Source organism: Podarcis erhardii, assembly GCF_964252035.2.
Source record: "Podarcis erhardii genome assembly, chromosome: 9".
In the NCBI taxonomy this organism is placed as follows: domain Eukaryota; kingdom Metazoa; phylum Chordata; class Lepidosauria; order Squamata; family Lacertidae; genus Podarcis; species Podarcis erhardii.
Genome location: NC_138512.1, coordinates 79,940,776 through 79,956,313, shown reverse-complemented (window position 1 = coordinate 79,956,313; position 15,538 = coordinate 79,940,776). Strand labels below are relative to the sequence as shown.

Below are 15,538 nucleotides of genomic sequence, written 5' to 3'. Positions count from 1 at the left end.
GTGCCTAGTTCTGCAACTCCCCCATTCACATTTTCATATTTTTTTCAGTTCCATCCCAAGATTTCTTCTGATCCGGACCCTCCACAGCTCTTATCCCCTCCACCCCTCACAATCAAGTCTAAAAGCTGTTCTGCCAACTTTTGGATTTTAAGCGCCAACGGTCTGGTTCCGTCCTGGTTCAGGTGGAGCCCGTCCCTTATGCACAGGCCTTGCTTGCCCCAGAAACAAATCCAGACCCGTCCCCTCCCTTCCTGGTGCCATCGTCTTATCCATGCATTGAGACTCCATAGCTGCCCCGGTCTGCTGGCTCTGCACACAGACCCAGTGGCATTTCAGAGAAAGCTACCTTGGAGCACCCGGCTTTCAGGATCCTACCTGGCTTTCAGGATCCTACCTGGCTTTCAGGATCCTACCCGGCTTTCAGGATCCTACCCAGTCTGGCTTCCAGGAACTATAGAGTACAATTCCCCATGTCGTTGGTACCAGTGTGTACCAGGACCACTGTCTTCTGCACAGCAGTATCTACCAGGCTATCTAGGCAATGAGCGACACCCACAGTCTTCCTGCCAGGCAGCAAATCCACCCTGCGGCCTGTGTGCCCACCACACACCCAACTATCTTATCCACCTTTAAAATCTCCCACTGCTGGGACCCCTCCAAGTATCCTCTGCACGAGAGCATGGCTCCTTGTCCACAGGGAATGGGTCCCATCCGAGGGATTGCCCCCCTCTTCCTCAGAGTCATGCTTCTAGGAGAAGTAGCCATTGCCTTTTTGCCTCCTGTCATAAAGTCCCTGCTGTGTTATAGCAAACATGCTGATTACCGTCCTGCATTCCTGCCGGGAGGCAGACATTGCTGCGTCTGACACATTCTTCAAAGGCAAGTCTGACTCATCCAGCATAATTTAGGCCAAACAACCTCTCAAGTCCCATTGAAACTTTTACGGCAAGACTGTAGAGTCGCTCTGGAGTTTTAAAGCCTCTTCTTGTGAGGAGGGGGGTGGGGTGGAACTTGGGCTCAAGTCAGTTGCTATTGTGCCCCATCCCCAAGCAGTAGCAATCGTAACAGGGAAATGACCAAAATTGTGCAGGGGCTAAATGTTAACGTTTGAAATAGTCTTGCTGTCTAAGGGATGGGGGATCTGGGTGGATTCTCCTTCACCAAGTGGCACCTGAAGACCCTTCACTGGCCAGAGGGATCCCCCACCCCCAACACAGGATGCTGTGCCTGTTCAGGAATGACACTCGTGTGCCATGGCTTTCCTCCCTGGGGTATTGTGCTTCTGTTAAGATTGTGGCATGGTGCATTTTTCCTCCAGGGTGCTACTGTTGCTACTCCTAGGGACTTTTCCGACCTTCTGCTCGTGGGCTTCTCTTTTAATCCTGTGAAAGGTAAAGGTAAAGGACCCCTGGACGGTTAAGTCCAGTCAAAGGCGACAATGGGGTGTGGCGCTCATCTCGCTTTCAGGCTGAGGTAGCCGGCGTTTGTCCACAGACAGCTTTCTGGGTCATGTGACCAGCAGGACTAAACTGCTTCTGGGGCAATGGGACACCGTGATGGAAACCAGAGCGCATGGAAATGCCATTTACCTTCCCGTCACAGCAGTACCTATTTATCTACTTGCACTGGCATGTTTTTGAACTGCTAGGTTGGCAGGAGCTGGGGCAGAGCAATGGGAGCCCCCTCTACCACAGGGATGCAGACCGCCAACTTTCTAATCGGCAAGCCCAAGAGGCTCAGTGGTTTAGACCACAGTAAGACTGTGTTACTCTTGCGGTTTGAGCAGGTGAAGGTGTGTCTCGCAGGTGCCAAAGTTCCTGAGCATCTCTGTTAATGTCCTGAAGCCTTAAGCCCTGGGCCAGAGGTGGAACTCTGAGCTAAATCCAAGATCCTTCTTTGTTCCTTCCATGTGATCTCAAAGTGCACGGTCTGGTAGCTTGCCCACCGTGGAATACAGGACCACAGAGGTTTTTCTGCATGTGTTTCTAGAGACCGCCTAACGGGTACATCTCCCTGTTTGGGGGTGCTCCCTTGGGACACAGCCTCTAAAGAATGGATGTCAAGAATGCACAAATCTGCTTTCAGTCAAAAGGCAGAGAGCCAAAGGGGTCCTTCCCCACGGTGTGTATCGCACAGCAATTGAGCCTGGCCTGAGAATGACCTGGGAGGGCAGCTGTCCACTTCCCTTGACCGGTGGCTCATTCCTGAACAGCTTTCGAGGCTGTGCTCTCGGAGTGTGCGGTCTCAGCGGCCAGGCAGGCACCAGAGAAAATGTTCACATCGGCTCCGGCCGGAAGGATCATAACGTAACAGTTCTAAGAAATGCAAATATTTGTCATTTACAATAGCGTTATCTAAGTGCTTAGCCTGCAGTTGAAAAGGCCCACTTTGAATAAATACAGCAATATTTATTATTTTTAGTGAACCCGACCTTCCTGTCACCTCACTTTTATGGCTGAGCAGCTTGTAAGTTCCCAAAGGATTATTTGAAAAAGGGAAAAAAATCCTTCTTCTATCTGCCAGTCCTCCTTATCAGCAGGGTAGGAGTTCACGTATTGTAACACAAGGTCAGCGCTCGGTCATGGTCTTGGAGGCAGGGCCAGGCACCTGTAAATCCTTCTTCCTTCACCAGCGGAGGCAACGTACAATATCAAACAGGCATGGAGACTTTCCAGGAAGTGCTGAACTTTGGCAGGAAGGGCAGGCGGCGGCGGGGGGGGGGGGGCAGAAGCAAACCAGGGTCAGGCTGTGGTGAACAGAGAGTGGACTCTCACATGACTGGGGACAGCAGACTCCAGCAAGGACTCTCGCTCTCTCTTCTGGTCAGTGCAGAATCTTCGCTCAGGATCTTCTCAGTCATTTTGTTGTTTAGTCGTTTAGTTGTGTCCGACTCTTCCTGTGACCCCCTGGACCAGAGCACCCCAGGCACTCCTGTCTTCCACTGCCTCCCGCAGTTTGGTCAAACTCATGCTGGTAGCTTCGAGAACACTGTCCCACCATCTCGTCCTCTGTTGCCCCCTTCTCCTTGCGCCCTCCATCTTCCCCAGCATCAGGGTCTTTTCCAGGGAGTCTTTTCTTCTCCTGAGGTGGGCAAAGTCTTGGAGCCTCAGCTTCAGGATCCGTCCTTCCAGGGAGCCCTCGGGGTCATAGGGAATCAAATCGACTAATGTGCCTTATCAATACCTACAAGCCGAGGGAGCGGCAGGGTGCTGCGCACCACCAGCCAAGAACTCACTCGCAGCAGCTTCCACGATGCTCCAGTTATACATGTGCACACAGGTTTCTAGCCTCCAGGCAGCTGTCCACAGCTCTACGCCCTGTGGGGCAGTTGCAGCTTATGGACCCTCATCTGACGGGTCACAGACGCACAACCTGAGGCTCCACCTCTAGGAAAGCCATTTTTGCTCTTCAAGCCCCTCCTGGTTCTGGAAGGTGGTGGGTGGGGAATGGTGGGCCATCCCTCGCCTGAGCAGTCTCTTCTTCCTCTGCTGCATCTTGCATGCCTGCCTCCATCTCGGACTGCCCTGACCCTTCCTCCTCCCCCTGCCCTGGCTCCTATCTTGCGGGTGGTGCCAAACGCCATAAATGGTTGCCCCCACCCCCAGACTGCTCCTCTGGCCCCCTGCCTCTACCACACACTTTTCAGGGTCCCTCCGGTCCGCAGCAGGCAAGTTTTGTCTCTCGTGAGCCTCAGAGCAGGGGGCTCCTTGCTCTGACAAAATGGGTGGCGTGAGGATGCTCGTGTTGAAGCCAGAGGACCAGACTTCCTCGTGTTTTTGTAAGTCATGGGCTATGGATGGCTTCTAGCCAGGATGGCTCTGCTCTGCTCTGCCTCCATGGCTGGAGGCAGAAATGCTTCTGAATCTCAGTTGCTGGAAACCACAGGAGGGGAGAGTCCTGCTCTTGCTGGTTTCTCATTGAGGCATCTGCTGGGCCCCTGTGAGAAGAGGATGCTGGACTAGACGGGCCATGGGCCTGATCCAACAGGCTCTTCTTGCGTTCTTTAGTGGCAATCTGTTGGTTTGGGTCAGACATGTAGGTACCATTTGGGGAATGGTAGTGTAGTGCATGTGGGGTACCCCTTGTGTGCAAGAGGGGTTAATCCCTCCCTCCCAGTATTGTAGGGGTACCATGGAACAGGAAGGCAGCAGCATTGCATGATGACGCCAAAGGCACGCGATGAAACTGCCCCACATGTACCCAAGGGATTGATGGAGGGTGCCTTGCGTATGCAAGAGGGCGGCCAGTTCATGATCAGCATCTGTAACGCTCTTCTCTTCCACCCTCCGCCTGTTCCTATGATAGACCTACTTGGAGGGTCTTACCAGGCGTGCCTCTGCTCAAACATCCCCTCAAGACCTCTTCTCTGTCCATCTGTCCGTCCATTCCTTTTGTGGGGACCCAGCCCACCCCTTTCCTTCCTGCATTTCCAAGGTTGGGCCCCTTCCAACTCTGCAATTCAGTGGTTCTGTGGACATTGTGGCTGTTTACAGCTATGTCCCGGGACTGGCAAAACTAGAAAGCAGAGCTTCTTCTCCGTATGCTCTCCTCCTTCTCCGTCTCCATCTGTCTCTCTGTCTCTCTCCACCCCCCTCCTTCATCTCAGGCGCCCCATCAGCCTGCCCTGGCCTGTCTCTGAGCCTCCTGTCCTGACTTGGCTGACCTAGCGGTGCCTGGTGGAGTTAGATAGCTGTAAACACGGGGCTGAGATCATAGGGAACGGCCGAAGGGAGATGCTTTGTGCGCCGCATTGATAAGGGCACAGGAAAAGCCATTAGAATGAACAAGTGTCAGTGACCTGCGATAACCGCTTTGGGTTGGGGGCTAATGGAATCTGGGGAGCAGCCGCCGCCAGGGCTTTATTTCTCCCTCACGCTCTCCCCCCCCCCACTGCCCCCAGTTTGCCCCTGCCCTGTGGCTCACAAAACCCAGTGGCTTGGTTTTTCACAGGGGCGTGACATTGCTCCCATTGCAGACAGCGGCAATTCCTTCTTGCAGACTGGTTCACAAGCAGCCTGTGAGTCTCCCGAGACTGAACAGGGAGAGCAGGCAGAAGGGAAAAGGGAAAAGAGCTCCGCGGCTCCTGCAGCTGCTGTCCAAACACCAGCAACCCATTGGCACAGTCAGGGAAAGAGTTTGAAAATAATGATTTGAGTTGGCCTGAACAGGTTTCTCACCCTGCCCTAGTGAAGCTCCCACCAGAGGCAGATTTAGGGCCATGCGACTGGTTCCTCCACCCAGGGCGCAGGGGCAAAGCCTCCTTCCAGCCTCCTTCCCAAAACCAAGTTAGTGCTTGCCCACCTTTGGGAGGGAGGCTGGAGGGCTCCAAAGCCTTGCACCTCCTTCCCAAAACCCAGGGCCTCTCTTACCTGGCTTTGGGAAGGCACCACAAGGCCTGGAGTGTGTCAAATAATAATAATAATAATAATAATAATAATAATAATAATAATAATAATAATAATAATAATAATAATAATAATTTATTATTTATACCCTGCCCATCTGGCTGGGTTTCCCCAGCCACTCTGGGTGGCTTCCAACAGAACACTAAAATACAATAACCTATTAAACATTAAAAGCTTCCCTAAACAGGGCTGCCTTCAGATGTCTTCTAAAAGTTTAGAGAGCCAGTGTGGTGTAGTGGTTAAGAGCGGTAGACTCCTAATCCGGGGAACCAGGTTCGATTCCCCACTCCTCCACCTGCAGCTGCTGGGTGACCTTGGGCCAGTCACACTTCTCTGAAGTCTCTCAGCCCCACTCACCTCACAGTGTTTGATGTGGGGGAGGAAGGGAAAGGAGAATGTTGGCCGCTTTGAGACCCCTTAAAGGTAGTGAAAGGTGGGATATCAAATCCAACCTCTTCTTCTTTTTCTAGTTATTTTTGTCTTTGACATCTGGTGGGAGGGCGTTCCACAGGGCAGGTGCCACTACCGAGAAGGCCCGCTGCCTGGTTCCCTGTAACTTCACTTCTCGCAGCGAGGGAACCGCCAGAAGGCCCTCAGCGCTGGACCTCAGTGTCTGGGCAGAACAATAGGGGTGGAGACGTTCCTTCAGGTATACAGGACCAAGGCTGTTTAGGGCTTGAAATGTCAGCACCAACACTTTGAATTGTGCTCAGAAACGAACTGGGAGCCAATGTAGGTATTTCAGGACCAGTGTTATATGGTCTCGGCGGCCGCTCCCAGTCACCAGTCTAGCTGCTGCATCCTGGATTAGTTGTAGTTTCCAGGTCACCTTCAAAGGTAGCCCCACGTAGAGCACATTGCAGTGGTCCAAGCGGGAGATAACCAGACCATGCACCACTCTGGCGAGACAGTCTGCGGGCAGGGAGGGTCTCAAATGTTGGCCTTGCATAGGGTACCCTGTTTCCAAGGCCCACTCCTGGTGGGATATTGGTGGGCGGAAGGGAGCAGAAGGAGCGAACCCCAGGAGGTTAGAGAGGATGTCCTGGGTGAGGGAGTTTCCAGAGAATGACTTGGTATTCTAACGAAGGCTTCTCCTCCTTTGCTTCAAATACAAAAGAAACAGGTGTGGGATTGGCCAGTCTGGGCGGGGCAAGAGGGAGAAGGAACCAATGAGAAGGGCTGTAGCTCACTGGGAGAGCACATGGGTCATATGGAGGAGGACTTGGGCTCAATCCCTGGCAGCATCTCCCAAGATGATGGGCTGCAAGGAGCCCCGTCTGAGACCCTGGGGAGCAAGTGGCCCTCAGCCTGGACAGCCATGAGTTGGATGGGTCAGTGCTCTGACTTGAGAAAAGACAAGTTCATGTGGGTTCACCAGAACCCATCCCAAGGCCTCTTCCTCTCAGTTTATTCACTGGTTCTCAGCCATTTCTGTGTCCTGCGCTTCCTTCCTTCCTTGGGGTTCATTTCTTGCCTGTGTCTATGCTTTGGGGGCTGTGCATTGCTGCTCTTCTGCAACCAGCTTTCCTGGGTCTCAGTGATTCAGACAGTTGCTGGTGGTTCTATCTGTGGATGGCCATTCTTCCTCCAGGCTGCACCTGTGTCTCTTTAAACACAGAGAAATGATTGGTATTCAGCACTCATTTTCAAGGCTGTTCACAAGGCAGAGGGTGAGCGATGCTCGAGGCCTTCTTCTGGCTTATGCGCCCTCTTCCGGGGCCCTTGATTTTGGATGTGCACATCCAGCTAACAGTGGACACATCACGTTTCTGTGTGCAGTTGTGCTGTCTGGATAGGCAGCAGTTATATCTCCGCAATGGGGAGAGAAGAGTCAACGGTGATTTCAGGTGTGGGGAACCCCTGGCCCTCCAGATGTCACTGAAGCACAACTCCCAGAACCCCTGGCTCTTGCCCATGCTTGCTGGGACTGGCGGGAGTTGTAGTTCGACAACATCTGGAGGGGCCCCATCTGGCACAGAGCTTTCAGTGATTGTGCTTCTTACAGCCAACTCAAAGCAGCTGAAAAAAGCCCGACACTTTTACACTTTTGACTGCAGTCCCTCTCCTGATCTGAGATGTGCCAGATATTAGCCGCATTTCGCAGCCTGCGCAGCAAAGTGCATTTGGCCGGGATCTGGCCTTCGAGGAATCTGATAGCTGCAGCCCATTGGCCTGACTCAAAGTGAGCCTTGTCCCTCCGTGTTGAGGCTCAGATGGAGCTTGGCTGCTTTGGCTGCTGGCTTTGCCAAGCGCTTTGGAGAGAAGCCGTCACAGAGGTGAGGTCACTTGCCTGAAGATGTGCAAAGTGGGGAAGATGAGACCCAGTGCCCGCTGGGGAACCCCTGTCATTTTAGTTGCATGGCTTCTGAGACACACATGTTGCCCACTCCTGCCTCTGGATTTCCTTCCCTCGGTGTGATGAAAACCTAACTGATCTGGGCACATCCCTTTTCTGGATCCCGACTTTGCAAGTTAGGGCACCATTCAGCACATAGCCCCTTCTGCTTCAACCATTGAAGCAGGCGCTGGGGAGCAGGACCAGTTGCCTTGTAACGCCTAGAATTAATGGATTGTGTGTTGCGCAGACTAAGTTGCTGTTTGCATCTCCAGAGATGATGAGCAGAGGAAGGCCACGCGGCAATGATGCCCACTGACTTTTGAATCTGCAGGCAGCAGCATGAGAAGGAGAGGAGTGCATTTGGGCTGTGGGCCACCCTCCGTGCCTTGATTGGTGGATGTTTGATGAAGTTGCATGTTGGAAGATGGAGCAAAGACAAAACAAAGTCCTTCACACGGTGCAGAGTAAACTATGGAAGTTCCTCCCCAAAGAAACAGTGATGGCCACCAACCAGGATGGCTTGAAGAGAGGTTTAGACAAATTCATGGAGGGGAGCGTCAGCCATTGCCACTAGCAAAGTGGGGCTACGCTGTGCCTTCACAGTTGGGAGGTGGCGGTGCTTCTGAATCCTAGGAGGGGAGAGTTGCTCTTGCACTCGGGTCCTACTTGTGGGTATCCCATAGGAGGCATCTGGTTGGCTGCTGTCAGAACAGGACCCAGTGGGCCACTGAGCATCTCTTGTCTTTTTGCGCTCTTCTCTCTGGCAGGAGGAGAGAAGCAGGAGAGACCTTCAGGGCTCTGCTTCAGCTGCTGTCCTTTGAGGACGAGAATGTGCTTGGCTTTAAGGCTCTGGGGGGCTTTGAATTGGCATCTGTTCCTAGTCACTTCGTTGGAGGAGCGTCAATGCAGAAGGAAGGGGCAGACAGGGCTGGCACACCGCCTATCATCAGAAGAAAGGGGCCTTGTTCGCAGCCCCTCTTAAGAACAGCTTTCAAAATGTGGCCGCCTTATGAATTCAGTTGTCCTGGGTAGGTTTGTGAAGGAAGATTAACCTCCCCGCCCCCCATTTCCCTGCAGTGATTTGTAATTGAAGTGGGCACACAGCGGGTGTGTCGGGGTCTGTTTCTGTGGGACTCTCCTGATTTCTGTGGCTTAGGGAGAAACACATGACCTCCAGGAGTCAGGAAAACGCACCTCCTGCGTTAGCTCTTGGGCTTTGAGCCTTGGAGTTTGGGCTGCACAGCAAAAGGACAGCTTGCTTGCCATGTGAAATTGGAGTTGTCCTGCACATCGTTTGTATGTCATGATTATCTCTTAAATCATAAAATGTGTTCCTTGGGTCACCAAAGGTTCTGGCAAGAGAACAAAAGTTCTCAGACTTCTCTTCTCCTCCCCCTTCCAGCGCATGTAATACCCTTGACTTAAATACCAGATTCATCTTGTCCGGGGGAAGATGATGTGGATACGAGGAAATGAATGTTCAGTAAACAGCCGACGTGGGGTCTAACCTCCTTGCAAACTCTGCGCATACAAATCAGGATGAAGGCTCAATAAAAAGGTCACCTGGAAGTGACCTTAAAGCTCAGAAAATAGACTTTTATTGCAGTGTCTAACACGCATTGCAACTAGTTGTCTTCAGAAGCAAGGAAATCTCCCACTGCCTTCTGCCAGGTCCCAGGAGGAACAGTCCACAGAGCCTGTGCTTTCTGTGCAGAGTGCATGTAGTGCACCTTTTGGTGTCTGTAATGCCTTCAGCTCCTCGCTTGTGCACTCCGGATCAGTGCCAAGGTGTGTGTTTACGAAGAGTGTGTGTGAAATGTGTGAGTTTTTTAAAAAAACTTTTTTAAAAAAACTTTTTAAAATGTGCAAATAATCCTCATATACATTAGAAAACTTTATCATATTGGGTTGTAGAATGCACTGTTTCTGTGTGGGGGCATGTACCTTTCCCCTTGGCTCCTCCATGGTCTTATGTGGCCTGCCTGTTTAAAATCCTGCCTCAAAGTTTGTGGAAAGTGGCGATCAGTTAAAGCCACCCTTGGCAGAGCTAGCAGTGCTTTGGACTGCACAAGGACTGACCATCAAGGAGGGCTTTAAATTCATTTTATACATTAGGGAGGAGGGCGGGCATCTGTGAACAGGGGCTAGACTCATTACGAATGGTGTTCGGCTGCTTCGAAAGCCCAGGCCCCTTCAGCCTCCTCTTTGCTGTCTGCTCTCAAGCCCTCCAAGGAGAAGCTCCCCTGGGTCAGGCCTGGGGCTTGCCAAGACAAACCCAGGCCTAAGGGGCTGCTCCACTAGCGAAATGGGCAGAGAGGTCCAGACTGCTGGCCTCAAGCAGGGAAGGGCCTCTATACCAGGACTTAGAATCATAGAATTGTAGAGACTACCAGGGGTCATCCAGTCCAACCCCCGGCCAATGCAGGAGTCTCAGCTTGGTTTCTGGAGGCCGAGGGAGGTGTTTAAGGAAGCCCAAGGGCACAACTGCACAGTGGAGACCCAGAGATGCTGGCCAGAGCAGCCATCCGTCTTGAGCTCCTTACTCCCTCTGTCCAGGCCAAGGCCAGTGGGGCTGGGTCATCTGCTCAAAAGTGGGGCCTTGAAAAAGGGAGCTTGAAGGGACAAGAGGGTTGAGGACTCTGGAGGGAGGGGCTGTCCTGGTGGGAAATGTGTGGGGAGGAGTCCAGGGAACAGGCAAAGTGGGAGAGGAACAGCAGCAGTCTGCAGAAGGGCACTTGAGTGTGACTGCTTTGCTTTCTTATATAAGAATATAAGAAGAGGCTACTGGATCAGGCCATTGACCCACATAGCCCACCATCCTGTCCTCACAGAGGCCAACTGGATGCCCCAATGGGAAATCTGCAAGCAGGATCCAAGCACAAGAGCCCTCGCCCTTCCTGCCGTTTCCAGGAACTGGAATTCAGAAGCATTGTTGCCTCCAACTCTGGAATCATAGAATCATAGAATCATAGAGTTGGAAGAGACCACAAGGGCCATCGAGTCCAACCCCCTGCCAAGCAGGAAACACCATCAGAGCACTCCTGACATATGGTTGTCAAGCCTCTGCTTAAAGACCTCCAAAGAAGGAGACTCCACCACACTCCTTGGCAGCAAATTCCACTGTTGAACAGCTCTTACTGTCAGGAAGTTCTTCCTAATGTTTAGGTGGAATCTTCTTTCTTGTAATTTGGATCCACTGCTCCGTGTCCGCTTCTCTGGAGCAGCAGAAAACAACCTTTCTCCCTCCTCTATGTGACATCCTTTTATATATTTGAACATGGCTATCATATCACCCCTTAACCTCCTCTTCTCCAGGCTAAACATGCCCAGCTCCCTTAGCCGTTCCTCATAAGGCATCGTTTCCAGGCCTTTGACCATTTTGGTTGCCCTCCTCTGGACACGTTCCAGTTTGTCCGTGTCCTTCTTGAACCGTGGTGCCCAGAACTGGACACAGTACTCCAGGTGAGGTCTGACCAGAGCAGAATACAGTGGCACTATTACTTCCCTTGATCTAGATGCTATACTCCTATTGATGCAGCCCAGAATTGCATTGGCTTTTTTAGCTGCCGCGTCACACTGTTGGCTCATGTCAAGTTTGTGGTCAACCAAGACTCCTAGATCCTTTTCACATGTACTGCTCTCAAGCCAGGTGTCACCCATCTTGTATTTGTGCCTCTCATTTTTATTGCCCAAGTGCAATACTTTACATTTCTCCCTGTTAAAATTCATCTTGTTTGTTTTGGCCCAGTTGGAGGGCAGAGCAGAACCAAAGTGGCTGGTAAACCCATCGCTAGCCCTCTCCTCCATGAATTTGTCCAATCCTCTTCAAAGCCACCCCCGTTGGTGACCATCACTGCTCCTGTGGCAGGGAGTTCCATAGCTTATCCACGTGCTGTGCAAAGGAGGACATCAGAAAGAACTTTCTGATGGTAAGAGCTGCTTGACAGACTCCCTCAGGAGGTGGTCCTGGAGGTTTTTAAGCAGAGGTTGCATGGCTACCTGGCCAGGATCCTTTAGTTCAGATTCCTGCATTGCTGTGGGTTGGAATAGATGACCCCTGGAGGTCCCTTCCAACTCTACAATTCTATGATTCAGTGACTTCCTTTCTTCCCATGGCACTGATGCTCACCACAGTCTCCCCTCCGTATCCATCTCCCTTCCAGCCATGGCATCAGGCGGCGCAGGGGACCCTTCTGCCCGGTACTGATGCCGGGATGGTGGCCGTTCCAGGATGTGGCCAGTAGGGGGCATCTCTTGACCACCCTTTTAGCCTTTCAGCTCTGGCCCTTGCGCAAGGCTAGGGCCAGCCTCTGCCCCGCTGTGCAAATGAGCCAGATGGCGAAGTGTGATATCCCGCTGACCCTCATTAGTGAGCCGTATGAAAAGGGCTCCCCTCTTCACATGCAAACATATTAAAGCAGCCCTTAGAGTTTCCCCCTATATAAAACTGTCTTCACTTCCCCTGGCCAGGCAGTTAAAAGGGGAACTCCAGCTGCAGCCAGACAGGGGAAATGAAAGGCTTTAAGGAACTTTCTCGCTGCTCTCTTACCCACAGAGAGGGAGGGAGAGGGAGATTTAAATGGAAAAGAGGCCTTTAGTTCCTTGGAGTCGGGTTGATTAGGAAAACATGGAGTTGCTGTTCCCAGTGGATGAGGCAGGGAAATCCCCCCATCTCCCACCCCACCCCAGACTGCCTTTCTGGTGGCTGCAGGGCTGGGCAGAGAGGGGTCTGCAGCGAAGGGCTTCCAAGTTTGGGGGCTGCCTTCATGGCGGAAGATACAGGGCAGATCCCAGTGCCTGAACGTTTTTTTGCAGCAAGGGAGTCCGAGGGACTGAGGCAGATAGTGGGGATGGAGAGAGATGAACTTCTAGGCCTAACAGACAAAACGACAACGTCCAAATCGCCATGTCTGTATGGCATCCATCCAGTAGTTCCCAAGGAACTCAAAAGGTGAAATTGCAGATCTTCTTACAAAAATATGTAACTTGTCCCTCAAATCAGCCTTCCTGTCTGAGGACCGGAATGTAGCCAACGTAACAACAGTTTTAAAAAGGGATCCAGAGGGGATCTTGGAAACTGAAGGCCACTTAACTTAACATCCGTCTTGGGAAAACTGGTGGAAAGTATTGCTGAAGACAAAATAACCAAGCATATAGAAGAAGAAGCCTTGCTTAAGCAGAGCCAGCATGGCTTCTGCAAAGGCAAGTCCTGTTTCATGAATCTTTTAGAGTTCTTCAAGAGTGTCAACATGCATACGGATAGAGGCGAGCCACTTGACCTAGTGCACTTGGACTTTCAAAAAGCTTTTGACAAAGTACCTCTTCAAAGACTCCAAAGTTTGATAGTCAAGGGATATGAGGAGAGGTCCTTTTGTGGATTAGTTAAGTTGCAGGAGACATCACCTTGCTAACGAAGGTCCATATAGTTAAAGCTATGGTTTTCCCAGTAGTGATGTATGGAAGTGAGAGCTGGACCATAAAGAAGGCTGATCACCGAAGAATGGATGCTTTTGAATTCTGGTGCTAGAGGAGACTTTTGAGAGTCCCATGGACTGCAAGAAGATCCAACCTCTCCATTCTGAAGGAAATCAGCCCTGAGTGCTCACTGGAAGGACAGATCCTGAAGCTGAGGCTCTAATACTTTGGCCACCTCATGAGAAGAGAAGACTCCCTGGAAAAGACCCTGATGTTGGGAAAGATGGAGAGCACAAGGAGAAGGGGAAGACAAGAGGACGAGATGGTTGGACAGTGTTCTTGAAGCTACCAGCATGAGTTTGACCAAGGAGGCAGTGGAAGACAGGAGTGCCTGGCGTGCTCTGGTCCAGGGGGGCACAAAGAGTCAGACACGACTAAACAACTAAACAACAACAACAGTTGCAGGAAACGGAGAGTTGGAATAAATTGAAAGGGACAAGTCTCCGAATGGAGAGCTGTAGAAAGCAGAGTCCACCAAAGAGGAGTATTGGGACCTGTGTTTTTTTAACTTGTTCATAAACAATCTAGAGTTAGGGATGAGCAGTGAGGTGGCAAAGTGGTAAAATGTTAAATACAGCTCAATATAAGGAAGTGTAAACTGATGCATGTCAGAGCAAAAAAATATGAATTTCACATATACACTCAAGGGGGCAGACTTGGTGGTAACGGACCAGGAATGAGATCTTGGAAGTCCATTTCCCTGGACCGCCTGCTGCAACCAGGCTTGGGGATGGTCAGCCTTGGATATACTCTATGTTTCTCTTAAGCGTTTGATGAGATTCCTGCATTGCAGAGGGTTGGACTAGATGGCCTTCAGAGTCCCTTCCATCTCTAGGATTCTAGGTCCAAGAGACTCAGGAGCTCAGATCTCTACTTGGCCATGTTCAAAACAGATTTGTCTGAGTTCTTCACCTTTGGGGAGCAGCTGCTTTCTCTGGGCAGGAGGTGGGGGCGTTCAGGACCGGAGCTTGACCAGGTCTCTTCTCCTTCTCAGGGCGCCCGAGATTCCTTTGAGAGCTACTACCGGAAGCAGAGGAGAAAGCAGGCCCGGCTGGTGCTGCAGCCCCCCTCCAACATGGTAGGTGGGGCTCCCTTGAATAGGTTTCAGGTTCAGAGCTGGGCTGGGGTTTAGGGTTTCTCCACCAAACCTCTGGATATCTGAGGTTGCTCCCTTCTCTTTTCAGCACGTTTTAATCTTGATCCATTTCTCTCCCCCTCCAGCACGAGACGTTGGGCGGCTACCGGAAATACTTCAACCAGATTGTAGGGTAGGTATTGTTCTTTCTGTTCATCTGCTTAGATGCTGCAAAAGTAATTTCGTTGTCCCCGAGGGGGGGCAATGACAATAAAGATATATTATTATTATTATTATTATTAGTATTAGTATTAGTATTATTATTATTATTAATACCCTTCCTTTTAAAAAGGCATTTTCTGAGTCCTGCATGGAGGGGGTTGAAGCAAGAGAACCAAGTGCTTCCTAAATGAGTCTGAATGCCCCAAACATTGCATGGTGCACGTGAGGGCAGAGAGATCTTGCACATTTTGCAGGCTGGAGAATAAAGGGATTTTGTGTACAGTGAATTGGGTCTTCAGCTGCCATGGGAAGCGGGGCTGTGGAACCTCTTTTTTGGGGGAGGTTTTCAAGAAAATGTCTGTCAGGGACTCCTGGGGTTCAAGATGCCTTCTGCATGACTTCCCACATCCTGAATGATGAGAGCACAGAGGTTTCCCTGGTTCTTGGGATCTTTCTGCTGCCGTGCTGAGCATAGTTCTCAAACGCCAGAGAAGTGTGCATTCACCAGGCTTTCCCAGCTCATTGGTGGAAATAGGCCTGCAGAGCAAATAATTATGGGAGATATGAGCAAAGGAGCCAAGTGTGTGACTTGAGGGACACACACACACTTGAGTCTGAAGCCCAGTTGCAAGTACAATGCTAAGTAGAGGTACATATTTAGAGGAAATTGCCTGGAAAGATGGTCCTAAGAACCTAAGGCAAGCCCTGCAGCTGGATCACGCCATCTAGCCCAGCATCCTGTTTTCCATGTGGTCAAGCAGATCTTTCTTCTTCTTCTTCTTCTTCTTCTTCTTCTTCTTCTTCTTCTTCTTCTTCTTCTTCTGTTGCTTCTGCTGTTGTGATCCCTCATAGCCGAGTAAGATTGCCTTCCATAAACACGGTTTTAACAATGAGTCCGTAAGTGGCTGTGGAGGCCAATTCTGGATCCACACCTCCTTCCACAATTGGGACATTGGTTTCCGGGCAGGAGTTGATCATGGTGTGGATTTGCCAAGTGTACCTTCCTCTTAGCACGTTTCTCCC

At 51.1% G+C, this 15,538-nt stretch overlaps 1 protein-coding gene across 2 annotated transcripts in view; it reads left to right on the top strand.

Moving 5' to 3' along the window:
• Nucleotides 1-15,538, top strand: part of EXOC6B (exocyst complex component 6B) — a 218,729-nt gene that overhangs the window by 111,579 nt on the left and 91,612 nt on the right. For both annotated transcript variants that reach the window (XM_081876792.1, XM_081876793.1), the window contains 2 exons: nucleotides 14,213-14,296; nucleotides 14,440-14,486. In XM_081876792.1, the coding sequence (XP_081732918.1) occupies nucleotides 14,213-14,296; nucleotides 14,440-14,486 (131 nt within the window). The remainder of the gene's footprint in view (nucleotides 1-14,212; nucleotides 14,297-14,439; nucleotides 14,487-15,538) is intronic.